The following is a 13,463-nucleotide window of genomic DNA, read 5'->3' on the forward strand; positions in this document are numbered from 1 at the left end:
CCTTAGAGTTAATCCAAGTTAAATTTCCTCCCGATATCTCAGCCCTATTTCAGTTCACAATGAACTCAGGCTATTTTGTTTGGCAAGGAAAATTCTACAAACAAACAGAGGGGGACAGCCATGGGTTCACCACTCTCCCTTCCCTTGGCGCCAATTCTTTATGGAGACTTTTGAAGAGAAAGCCTTAAACTCTGCTTCACAAAAACCAACCATATGGCTTCGCTACGTTGATGATGTGTTTGCTATTTGGCCACATGGCTCTGACACACTCCTCTCCTTCTTAACACACTTAAACAACCAACATCCCAGAATCAAGTTCACCCTGGAAAAAGAGGAAAACAATAGCCTCCCTTTCCTAGACACACCAGTCAACTGCCAACCTGATGGAACTTTGGTTTTTCTCAGTTTATAGAAAACCCACCCATACAGACAAATACATCCACCAACAATTCCCCCCCCCCCGACAACAATATGGAGTTATTAAGCCACTATACAACAGGTCTAAACTAATCTGTTCAAATGACAATGCCCTAACCACTGAACAACCTCATCCTTAACACTTTCTCAGCCAATGGCCACCCCCCCCAAAAAAAATTGAAACCAATAAACCACAACCCCCCCCTTCACAACAAGAATTACTCTAAATCCATCACCATTCCCTACATCCGATGCACCTTGGAAAAAATTACCAAAATCTTACATGACTTGACCCCTTGTTACAGACCATATAGAAAATTGGCTTCCCTTATTCGCTCCACTAAAGACCAACCACTTCCCCTAGACCTATCTGGTGTATATCCAATCTCTTGCAGCTGTAAGCTGTCCTACTTTGGCCAAACAGGCAGGCCAGCGAATATAAGAACACAAGGACTACATCCGTTTTCACCAGTACAGCCAGTCTGGTGTTGCAGACCATGCTCTGGATACACACCACAGAATACGGTGGAAGAAAGCTACAGTAGTACACCGTAGCAAATTCAAATTTGAAAGACTTTTCATAGAATCAGCCTCAGCCCTAAGAAACATGCCAAACCTCAACAAATTTGGGAGACATACATTGGAAGACCTTCAGCCTGACAGCCAAGAATACCTACATAGTCCGCTCGGGGGCACCATCAGGACTTTTAGAAGAAACAATAACTTCCTCGCTTCTTCCTCATTTACTGTGTGTAGTGCCTGCTTGCACGTGTCTTTATTTTAAGTTCCTGTGAAGATGGCAACGTAAAGTTGCTGAAATATCGGAAATATTTATTAAAGTTTAATTTAATTTATATTCTATTGTACGTTGTGAATTCCTTAAGTTATTTAGTAAGCATGTATAACCAACGTATAAGCCTTCCTACGAGAATCACCTTTAGTTGACCAGAATACTGTCTTACAAATATTTCTCCAATAATGTAATGGAAACTGATCGCACATCTCTCCAACCAAAGGAGATCAATGGACTGTGTTACACACTTTCCAGAATTATGGCTGAAGCAATGAAGGCTGAGACCAGTTTATTATTGTCTGTTAACTATACATGTCTCTGTAGCTCAGTCAGCATAGACAAAGCCCTTTGGTCAGAAAAACCTGGGTTCGATTCCTATCCGTGAAGTGACGAACCTTTATAGCTGGTCTCATATCGAGGTGAGGTAGGTTTTTTTTTTTCACCTGGAAATTTGGGTTTTTTGTCCCACAGAACAGGCAAACCAGCCCCATGAACACACACATGCATCTAGAGATAAGACACACCGGAAGGCATAGGGCCAACCACCTTATCCTCGAAACAGTTGTTGCAGTTGTGATGTCCACATATAAGGACCTTAAGGTTCGTGAAAGCTTAAGAAGAAGAACTGTACTAGTCTTTCTTGCAGTTTGTTTGTTTGTTTGTGCAAAATGAAGCAGTCATGCCTCCATATGATGAGACCAGCTAATTATCAAGATTCCTCATCTTTGACAGAATTTGAACCCGGGTCTGTCCATCCAAAGGGTATCACTGATACAGATTGAGCTGATCATGGTTGAAGCAACTGAGACTGTGAGACCAGTATATTATGTCTGTTAATTGCATGTTTTATTTGGCTGCTTTACAGGATGAAAAACCATTTCTGACTGGGTGGAACCTGCTACCTCTGTTCACTTGCCAAGGAGGAAATAGTAAATAGTTAGCCTTACTCTGCTATCAGTAAAATCTAGTCTTTCCTTATTGCTTATTTTTTTAAGCAATAAAATCCTACTAAATTGTTCAGCAAAAGACAAATTCACATAAAAATATCAAAGAATAAGAAAAATCTCACTAATTATATTATACGGATTGTGATATCTTCAAATTCTGTCTAGATATAACACACTACAGAACATTTGAAATAGAAGTGATCACCATTTAGTTATGAACAGGATAAAAATGAGCATGGCTATTTTACTGGATGAAAAACTCAAGTTTCTCGGAGAGAAATCCTGCGATCTCTGCACAGACCAGCAGACACACTTTCAGTTGGTCTCATATGGAAATGACATGGTTTTTCCTCTCTAGTAAACCTCTGTTCCCATGCAAAACAGACATACTGACCAGAGAATACACACACACACACACACAGAACAGACTGAAATTTTAATTCAAGAAAAGCCAAGCTATTTGGCTGAACAGGCCACTGGGCCTAATAAATAAAAATAAAAGTTGAGAGAAGAATAAAGATAAATATCATGAAAATGACAAAACATGACAAATGTTCTGAAGAATAATAAAAAAAAAATGATTATTCAGAAAAGGTTGTAAACACTTCATCTTTGTGCTTTCTTCAGCAACAACTGTTCCAACAGAAACTCTCAGATTGGATGGATCAAATCTCCATTTTTTTTATCCTCCCAAATTTTTCCTTCCCTGAACACTGTCAGTTCAGTTTTCTCTTTTCTAGATCTTCTCTTATCTGCTCTCTCCACCTTTTCTGTGATCCTTCTCTCAAATTTCATTTCATACCCCAATGCTATTAGATTATTTCATCTTCATACTGTACATGAATATTTTAATAAATAACAAATTAATTATATTTAAAGACAGAAACCAACATTTGCAATAGAGTATGGAAACAAAATCTATTCTAATAGTATATTGAAATACCTATACACACTGCTTACCTTGATAGTACAGTACTAGAAAGATATTTATTCTACTGTTTTTCTACTATGCAACTTTTTTTTCTCCCATAGTCATTCCTCAATGTAAAACAATGTAATAATAAAAATTACACAGTTACAGTACTATAAACTGAAATAATGTTTTCCAGAAATGATGGTGAATCACAACAAACACGATGCTCTGGGTATTTGCTTCCAACCTCATCTTTACACATACTGTTTCAGTTGCAGAAAATTATTTTGAAGAAATAATTTTTTTTTTTTTTTTAGGCAAAACATTAAGCTCTAACTCATTTTTAAAATTCAGTTAAAATACACACTTCTGATCTGTCTTGCTATCCTGACTGTATTCACAACTAAAATATTTTTTATATAAGCTTTCAGGTCTATTTTCAGTAATTTCAATTTTGGCAATAGTTTAGTGTGAGGCTATCAAGTTATAACAAGATTCTTGTTATGATTTGATATTCTTCAATAGCTAGTTGAATATTGCTTAGCACCAGCACATTTTCACTGGCAAGTTCTTTGTTGGGGAGGGGGATCTAACTAACCAATAACAAAGCATCTTCTCAGCATGCCTCATCCATCGATGCATCACTATTTCTTTCACTTCCAAGGAGTTTTTGTATTTTGTGATAACTGCAATTTTTATGTTTTAGAAATTTAAATACTGATCATGTTCCCTTATCTAACACTAATTCCTGTTCATTTACAACAATCCACCACCAAAGCTTAAAATGTATGTTGATTGTCAGAAACAATTTAAGAAATTTCATTAAAAAAATTGTTCCTTCATCAAAAATTTAATCTTTTAACTTTAAGTTTTTTAAAGCAAATGTTTGTTTTTATACCCACAAAAGTAATTAGTATTGTGTATGGACTTAAGATTATTTTTATCTTTATTGTTTTACATAATCCAGAAACCCTGCTCTAAACTTGGAGCTTTTTTTTTTCAGGCTACTTAAGGCTACTAATAATTAATGAGGTGATGGGCTTACACTCAGCAAAGAACCTAGCTAAAGATATTCACAAATATCCATCTTCATGGCAACTGTTGATTGAAAAACACAGATACGATGACCACTCAAGCCCAGTAGGATGATAAATGTAATAATTAGCATAATATACATTTCACAACTTTTTAGGACAGCAACTAATTTAAATATACTTACTATTTGTCACGAATTCTACACAGTTTTCTTTAGTCATTCCAATTTTAAAGTTTGCATCTACATAACCATAAACATATGTACTTCCAGATCCTCCTATTGCAATGGGCTGCCTTACCAACATGCCACCCAGGGGTATGGAATAAACCTAAAAAAATTATACAAAAACAGCAGTCTCATTTATCTTGTTCATGATAATATTAATCATATAATTTGCATCAAAAAGCATGAAATTAAAGTAGTAATGCAATATAAAAGAAAATTAGTATATATAAGTCTCCAGGCTGTCTTATATAAGTATATAAGCCAGCTGGTTGATTGAGTGAGAAGCTCTAGAGGACATGGATTTGATTCCCACTATGGGCATGCATGTCTGTGAATATTATTTAGATGGAAGATGAATTTCATTGCCCTGAAGTGGTTCAAAAAATTTCCAATGTTTGGTCTCTAAGCAAGGTTTCCAAATTATCTAAAAATTTATATACATATAATATTATTACTGCTGTTATAACCATCATCAAATTCCTGACATATACCCTCAAGGAATGTACAGGGTATTATGATAGTACCACATGAAGAACTTACATCATTACTAACTTCCTATCAACAATTTTCCTCCAAATCAATCTGTTATCTGTCAAGACTTCAACATTATCAGATCTTATATTTCTGTCTTCTAAGGAACTTTTTACTGTATCGATACACCCATACCCTGGTTTTCCTCTGGATCTTTTTCCTGCTAATCTGGCAGAGAACACTTGTTTTACTAATCTTTTCTTTCCCATTCTGTTCAAGTGACAATACCACCTGAGATTAGCTCTGCTAACCTATTTTAAGAGGATAGGTAGAAAAAACAATAGGAAGGCTAAAACACAACAAGAGTCCTGGTAATGATAACATTACTGGAGAAATTTTTAAATATGGCTACAGAAATGCACCAACTACGTAATATGGTATGGAAAGAAGGGAAAATGGCAGAGGAATAGGTGAAATCAATATTAGTGGCATTATACAAGAAAGGAAATAAGCTAGAATGTAAAAATGATAAAACAATTGTTTTGACAAGTCAATCTTGGTAAGGTGATGATGATGATATTGACAGAAAGAATGAGAACACAATTGGAAGCATACCTTGCAGATGAGCAAGTAGAATTTAGGAAAGATAGAACTACAATTCAACAGATTTTGACAATGCGGTTAATAGCAGAGAAAGCTAGGAGAAAAAACAAAAACACATATGCTTGCTTTGTTGAGTTTCAGAAGGCATTTGACAGTATCGACCAGAAAGTGACATTAGCAGTGCTAGAATCCTATGGAACTGACAGAAAACTAATAGCTATATTAAAAGATGTTTATAAGAATGCAGTTGCAGTAGTTAGAACAGGTAATGATTTGGGGAAATGGTTTAAAACAAGCAGAGGTACTAGACAGGGGGACCCAATATCCTAAGCATTTTCATCGCACATTTAGAAAGAGCAATGGATAAAATGAAGGAAGATGCAAAAGGAATATCAGTGCATGGGATGAGAATTAACAATCTGAGATTTCCAGATGACACTGTCATTATTGAAGATGGTGAAAGAGAACTACAAAAAACATTGAAATTGTTAAATGAGGAAGGGAAAAGATTTGGACTTGTTATGAACTTGGAAAAAACAAAGACAATGGTATTCAGTGAGAAGAACATGAAACAAAAGATACAAGGATATGGAATTGATAAAAAATGTAGAACAATTCACATATTTAGGAAGTAAAACCGCATATGATTTGGAATGTAAAAAAAGAAATAAAGATCAGGATTGCAAAGGGAAGAACAAATCTGAAGGCCATGGATAACATCTGGAAAAGTAAAGTGATAAGCCTGCAAACAAAACCAAGAGTAAGTACTGGAAACATGCATCTTTAGAAGTGTACTGTATGGATCTGAAACGTGGGTAATAAATAAGGAATCGAGAAAAAGAATTTTGGCATTTGAAAGAACCTGTTACAGGAAGATTCTAAGAATAAGATGGGTACAGAAAGTCACAAATGTAGAGCTCTATCAGAAGATACAACCAAAGGAGAATCTAATGCAGAAGATTATAAAATGGTGTCCATATATAACATTATATATTATACATTTATATAATCTTATTATATAAGATGTATCCAAATCTGCAATTATTTGGACACATCTGCAGAATGAGCAAGGACTGGAAGATAAAGACATTCATGTTTGGTATTATGGTCAGCATAAACATAAGAGGTAGACCATACAAAGAATGGATAGAAGACATAAAGCACTGGTATGGAATGGGTGTAAAAATACAAAGAATGGGTACAGAAACTGCGACACTGTGCACTGGACAAAGAAAGGTGGAAGAAGAAGATAGTCAAGGAGGCATCAGACACCAACGGGCAGTGAGCCCATTGTTCATGATGATGATGATGAACCATTCCTTAATGCTAACAGTGCCAAGTTCTTTCCTAATACTCTTGTTTTTAATATGATAATGCCACTGATGCCATCTGTTCATGGCCCTAATCTTGCTCAGGATTCTCATATCTGTGGCTTTGGTCAAGTATTTTATTTCTAACCCAGCTCTCACATCCATAAGTTAAAATTGGTTTGAACACTCTCTTGTATATAGCTAATTTAGTGTTTTGACTAATTTCTCTCTTATTTCATATATTTTTATTCAATTGACTGCCTATCATACTGGCTATGTCAATTCTGTTGTCTATTTCCATATTTAGTTTATCATCTTCACTGAAAATTGTGCCTAAATAGCTGAAATGTTTCACTTGTTCTATAGGTTCTCCATTCATGTTGCATTTGATATTTTCAATGTTTCTGCCTATTTCTGTCTTTGTCTTGTTATTGCTGATTTTCATACCAAATTTATTATAACAGTTATTCAATTTAGTAAGGGAATCTTAGACTTGCACTGGATTTATTTAAAAATATAATGTCATCTGCATAAAGTAAAAAAAGTCAAGATTAGCATGCCAATTTTGATATCAGATTAATAATACTGCTTTCCTTCATAATGCATCCATATAGATAATGAATAACAGAGAAGATAATGTACATCCTTGTCTGACACCAGACAAGGTCAAACCATCCTGTACTTCCTTCAATTCCAACTGCTGATTTATAACTCAAATAAAGACAAAGTATCTTGATATAATGCCACAATGACACATAACTGTAGCGTTTTGAATAGCTTTTCTCTTGGCAACTTGTCATATGCCTTTTGTAGGTCTACAAAACTTAAATACAGATCTCTGTTATATTCCCATGATTTCTCAACTATTTTTTCATAAAATGAAAATCTGATCCTGACAGTCTCTATTTGGCCTAAATCCAGCTTGTTCTTCACCATGCTTCCCTTCCACAATACTTCTCAACCGTTTCTCAAGTATACTTGCATAAATCTTGCCAGGAACACTCAGTAGGGAAATATCTCTGCAATTCTCACATTCAGTTTCATTTCCCCTTTTGTATATGGGTACTATGAGAGCTCTACTCCAATCATCTGGAATTCATCCCTCTGTCCAGGCCTTGTGAACTATGCAATACAGCCACTGTAAGACTTTTATACCTCCATACTTCAGCATTTCTGGTCGAATATCATCTAATCCTACTGCCTTTCCACATTTCAAGCTTTTGATGGCTTTACCTACTTCATTTTGATTGCATGCCTTCAGTGTTTTTACCACTGTGCTGTCACTGCTTGTTTCATTTAGCAATTTTTTGAAAGGGGGGGGGATGAATGTGGAACTGGAAAAATAATCAGAAAAATACCCACAATGACATAATTGGCACTGCTGAAAAAACAGGCGAGATTTTTTCTAAACAGCGAGTACAAGATGTTATACATTGACAATAATGATCAAGGAAAGGAAGAAATATCTGTAGCATTGAACACTAAACACAAGAATAATCTTCTTGAATGACAGGAAATTTTAGAGTGATGTAGACAAACATCACAACAGTAAACAGAATAATGAGACTTTCATACCATGGTCTCAGAAGGTTCTACTAAGGAAGAAGTGGAAAATTTTTTTATGGCATTAGAGAATGCAGCTAAAAAAAAAAAAGGAAAAGTTTGGTCCATGTTGTAGACCTAAACAGCAGAGAAGGAAATGAATATCAGAGATACAAAAATGTTTTGAGAACATTTAGAGAAAAGAGAAAAGCAAATAATAATGGGAAGCACATCTGCGGAATTTCTATTCTGAACATGGACTAGTCATTACTAATATCATGCTATGCTCCAACAATAAAGACAAATTCATAGGAAGAGAAAACACAGGAAATAAGAAAAAGTCTCAATAGACTGTGTTAGTGCTGACAGCAATATCTTCACATTGGTTCACAACACCACATGGAATTTGAAATATAAAGTTATTACAATTCAGTTTTGAGCAGGATAACAATTAAACAAAAACTTGTATAAAAGTTCTTAAAAGAATCTAAGTAAAATAATATACAAATATTATTCAAGAGAAAGATTTTGAAAACAAGAACCAAACCTTGAAGTCTCAGTAGCAGACATATATATATATATAAAAATTCAACCATGGGATGCAGCGGCAAAAATCATATGAAAAATGAAGGTATTAGGAAACAACATGACATTTGAATGCCACAAATGAATCAAAACTGGTAAATAAAGCATAAAGCAAGATAAAAGATATCTGAATTGTAAGCAATGGAATAAATCACTTGAAAAATTGCTGGTCTGGTTGGCCGAGCAGTTAACGTATCTGCTCTCCAGCCAAAAGGCTGGGGGGTTCGAATCCCGGTGTGGGCATGGATGTTTGTGATTGTCTGTGAAAATACTAGTGGTGGTAGATGGCGGTAGTTGTGGTTCGTTGTAGTTGATGGATTGAGTGATCGAGACAGAGAGCTGTAGAGTAGGTGCCCTCCCTTGACGAGTCTTTGGACTCCCTGGAGGGATCACGTAATAATAATAATAAAAATCATTAAAATAATAATTTGCTAAAGACAAGCACATTTCCATACTGGGTGAGAAAAAGCTATTAGAAATCTGAAATATCAAAAGGCAATTGCATAATTAAGAAGTCATGTTCAGAAAGTCAAATCTCAGATGATTAGAGGGAAGTTCATATTGTAAAAAGAAATAAGAGTGAATGTGAGAATTACAGTGCCAGAGGAATTTCCTAGCAACTACTACTGTTTTCCAGGTAAGATTTATGTGCGCATCACTAACAGTTCATGAACAGCAGGGTTTGATATTATAGCAACTGAGAAAAACACTGACCATCTAAGGGTTAGAAAACAAACTGTGGCAAGGCAAAAAGAAGTTGTCACGACCCATTGAGAAAGATAAGCCAAGAAAAGTAGAAAAGCCATGTTGGCTTTTTTTTTCTACAAAATTATCTACAAATAATAACATTTATTTATATCAATAAAACAGAAACTTACTTGTCCACCTTCTCTCCTATCCCAACCTGCACAAATTATTCCAGCTGTTAAGATATCTCTGTAATTGTAACAAAGTTCCCTGAATATATTTGCAGCTGTCTTCACTTGTGATGGCTCATCCATTTCCATTCTAAGAATAAAAATATGTGCTTAATTATATTATACAAAATATGCATTTTATTAATAACAAAGAAAAAAAAAGAAAGCCGACAAACAGAATTTTAAATAGCAAAAATTGTTATCTTTTATATCAATTCCATTCACATGCGGTTACAGAACCTACACTACTGCTGTTTATGAGAGTGAAGAAAGCTACCGACATTCTTCTTGCATACCTGGAAGTTGCATTTCTTGGGGAACATTTGGTGAGAAGGGTTGTTTCAGAGTAGAAAGGATGGAACAAAAGAGAAGCAGGAACTAGTTCAATGGGTATTGTAGTTGAAGCACACACATGTTGAATAGTTGCATTTTGTGTTATAGGTGTTATTAGAGAAGAGTGAAAATGACCGATACCAGATGAGTGAAATAGTATCCATGAAAAAGAAATAAGGCAGAAACATACTTGTTTGTAAGAGGATAGTTAATATGAATCTGTGAAGAGAAGTTAACAAATAACTGAACTGCCCATTCTAGACAGCATCAAGGATTTTTTAGAAGTGTTCCATTAGACATGAATAAGAATACTTCTCTCCCATTCTGCTCACCTTCTAGATAGCAGCTTGAAGGTGAATATCTTAAGCAGAAAAGGATGATGGTATTTTTAAGGACTTTGAAGGAGGCTATGGCCATGCGTTTGTGTCAGGAAAGGCTAAAAATAAATGTCAATGAAAAGAGAACTGGTCTTATTTAAGTGATTAGTGAAGGTAAGAATTTTTTTTTGACCATCAAAAAAAAAGGACAAGCTGATAGCATTGAAGTTGGGTAGGTTGTCCTAACCCCAATGGACAATAGTATAGCAATCAGTAATTAAGGCACTGGTTTAGATCTTGAAACTTGTCATATTGGTCAAAAGGTGGAGTGTATTATCAACTGCAATACTGTTAATAAAATCAGATCTTCGGTGAGAAGAGGCTATGCATACACAGAAGAAAGAGCAGATGAAAGGAGTCCTGGAAACTCCAGTTTTGGTTGAAAAATGGAGAGAGTCACACATCATGATACACAATGTGCTGAAGAGGAAACTGGCTACTCAGTTACACACACACACACAAAAGGGAGAAGTTCCTATTTCTGTGACTGCTTACACATTAGTTCCAATTTCACCTAGGAGTCTACTGTGATGGATGGTAATATAATATAAAAAATAACTTTTTAATAACAAGAGATTTTCTTATAAGTACCAATCTGTATTTTAAGAATCTAAACAAGTTACAACTGAACTGAGAATAATGCTAATGTATTAGTAACTTTTTGTGACTTATCACAACACAGCAGGCATAAAAGTCAATATTTCAAATACAGTAACTGAGGCATTTTCAATAACAGATAAAGTCAAATAAAACAAAACTGAATAATGTGAGGGGTGCTTAAGGGTCAAAGCTGTATAACTGAGAGGAGACTTCCACACGTAGTCTTTAAAGGAATGCGAAGAACCGACCAGGGCTTCTGACCTAATGTCCAATCCTCACCTTCTCGTGGTGCACCCTGTTATGTATCTACCTGGATACTGAACGAACGAGGATGGGATGGCAATTTGGGATTAGGCCGAAAAAATTGTATTCTTATTCGCTTAAACCAATATACAAAATGATGGTACAACATGACAAAATTTCATGCCAAGTAGGGCATCGCCCGGATAATACAAGGCACCCGCTGTTTTCGCCAGGGAACCAGGGCAAATAGCGAAAAGTCAGCTAATGGAACAAATCTGAAAGCACACCCCAACTCAACATCACCAGAGTTAAAGATCGGTACTATCAACATAAGAAGCCTGAATGGCAAAGAAATGGAGCTAGCTGAGGAATTAGATAAGTACCAGATCGGCATAACAGGGGTGACTGAAACAAAAAAAGACAAAAACTGGTGAGATCTATCTGAGCAATAAATACAAAATGTTATATTCAGGCAATAACAATCAAGGAAAAGAAGAAGTAGCAATAGTATTCAACACAAAATACGAGGCTAATCTTCTTGAATGGCAGGCAGTCTCAAGTAGAGTTGAGGATGGGGAACTGGACAATGAGACTTATTTGTGCCTATGTTCCCATAGAAGGTTCTACTAAGGTAGAAGTGGAGGAATTTTTTGATGCTTTAGAAAAAACAACTCACACAACGAAAAAGGAAAAGTTGATCCTTGTTGGGGATCTAAATAGCAGAATAGGAAATGATTGTCAGACATCCAAAAATATTTTGGGAAAATTTGGAGAGGTAAGCTAATACTTCCAAATACCTATTGGATTTCTGCTCAGGACATGGACTGAACATAAAAATGTGCACAAATTGACATGGAGAGAAGAGGCAAGGAATAAGAAAAGTCTCATTGACTATGTTATTGTTGATAGTGATGTTTTCTCCCTGGTGCAGGACACCAAAGGGTACAGAGGACTTGAAATTGAAAGTGATCACTATTTAGTCTTGAACAGGATAAAACTAAATTTCATATTGAAAAGAATGACATGTAAGAAAGTTTTAAAACGAATAAAAGTTGAGCAGCTCTAAGATATGAACTGTAGACTAAAATACACAAAGATTATTGAAGAAAAAAATGAAAAAGTTTGAGAACAGGAACCAAACCTTGAAGATTCAGTGGCAAGCCTTGAAGAAAACCCTGATTGATTCAGCCAGAGAGGCATGTGGTGAGGTTGTCTGCAAGGATAGAAAAATCAGAACTCCATGGGGGATACAGGAAATTAAAGAGGCAGTGAAGGAAAAGAAGAAAGCATATCAAAAGTTCCTGGCAAATAAGTCAGCTTTTGCTCTTAGAGAATAGAGAGACAAATGTAAGAAAACGAAACACTGTGTAAAACTAACTAAACAAAAGTCATGGTAGGACTTTGGCAAGAACATAGAAAATAAATATCAAGAAAGTGGTAAGGTATTCTGGAGGTTCTTGAATCTTAGAAATGGAGGAAAGTGCTGTAAAAGGAATTAGAGATGATAAAGGTGACATAAAAACAGGAGAAAAAGATATCCTTGAAGTATGGAGTAATTACTTCGAAAAATTGCTAAATGAAACAAGCAGTGATAGCATAGTGGTAAAAAACACTCAACAGGCATACAGTCAGGAATACATATCCATACTTGAAGTAGAAAAAGCCATCAAAGGCTTGAAATGTGGAAAGGCAGCAGGAGTAGATGATATTCAAACAGAAATGCTGAAGTATGGTGATATAAAAGTCTTACAGTGGCTGCACTGCATACTTCAAAAGGCCTGGACAGAGGGACGAATTCCCGATGATTGGAGTAGAGCTCTCATAGTACCCATATATAAAAAGAGAAATAAAACTGAATGTGAGAATAACAGAGGTATGTCCATACTGAGTGTTCCTGGCAAGATTTATGCAAGTATACTTGAGAAATTATTGAGAAAAATTGTGAAAGAAAAGCTTGATGAAGAAAGCTGGATTTCTGGCCAAATAGAGGCTGTCATGATCAGATCTTCACTTCAGTTGACAAACAGTTGAGAATATAACATGGGAATATAACAAAGATCTGTATTTAAGTTTTGCCGATTTGGAAAAGGCATACGACAAGGTGCCAAGAGAGAAGCTATTCAATATGCTACAGTTATATGGTGTCAATGG

General features: G+C 35.5%; 1 protein-coding gene across 1 annotated transcript in view; it reads right to left on the minus strand.

Annotated features, from left to right (window-relative positions):
- Prosbeta1 (proteasome beta1 subunit) overlaps positions 1–13,463 on the minus strand; it is a 67,182-nt gene that overhangs the window by 13,007 nt on the left and 40,712 nt on the right. The window contains exons 4-5 of the mRNA XM_090415722.1: positions 9,721–9,850; positions 4,290–4,434 (exon numbers count right to left, since the gene is read on the minus strand). Of these exons, the coding sequence (XP_090271848.1) occupies positions 4,290–4,434; positions 9,721–9,850 (275 nt within the window). The remainder of the gene's footprint in view (positions 1–4,289; positions 4,435–9,720; positions 9,851–13,463) is intronic.

Source organism: Typopeltis vanoorti, chromosome 3 (assembly GCF_054136105.1).
Source record: "Typopeltis vanoorti isolate ZY-2024b chromosome 3, IOZ_Tvanoo_1.0, whole genome shotgun sequence".
Lineage (NCBI taxonomy): Eukaryota > Metazoa > Arthropoda > Arachnida > Uropygi > Thelyphonidae > Typopeltis > Typopeltis vanoorti.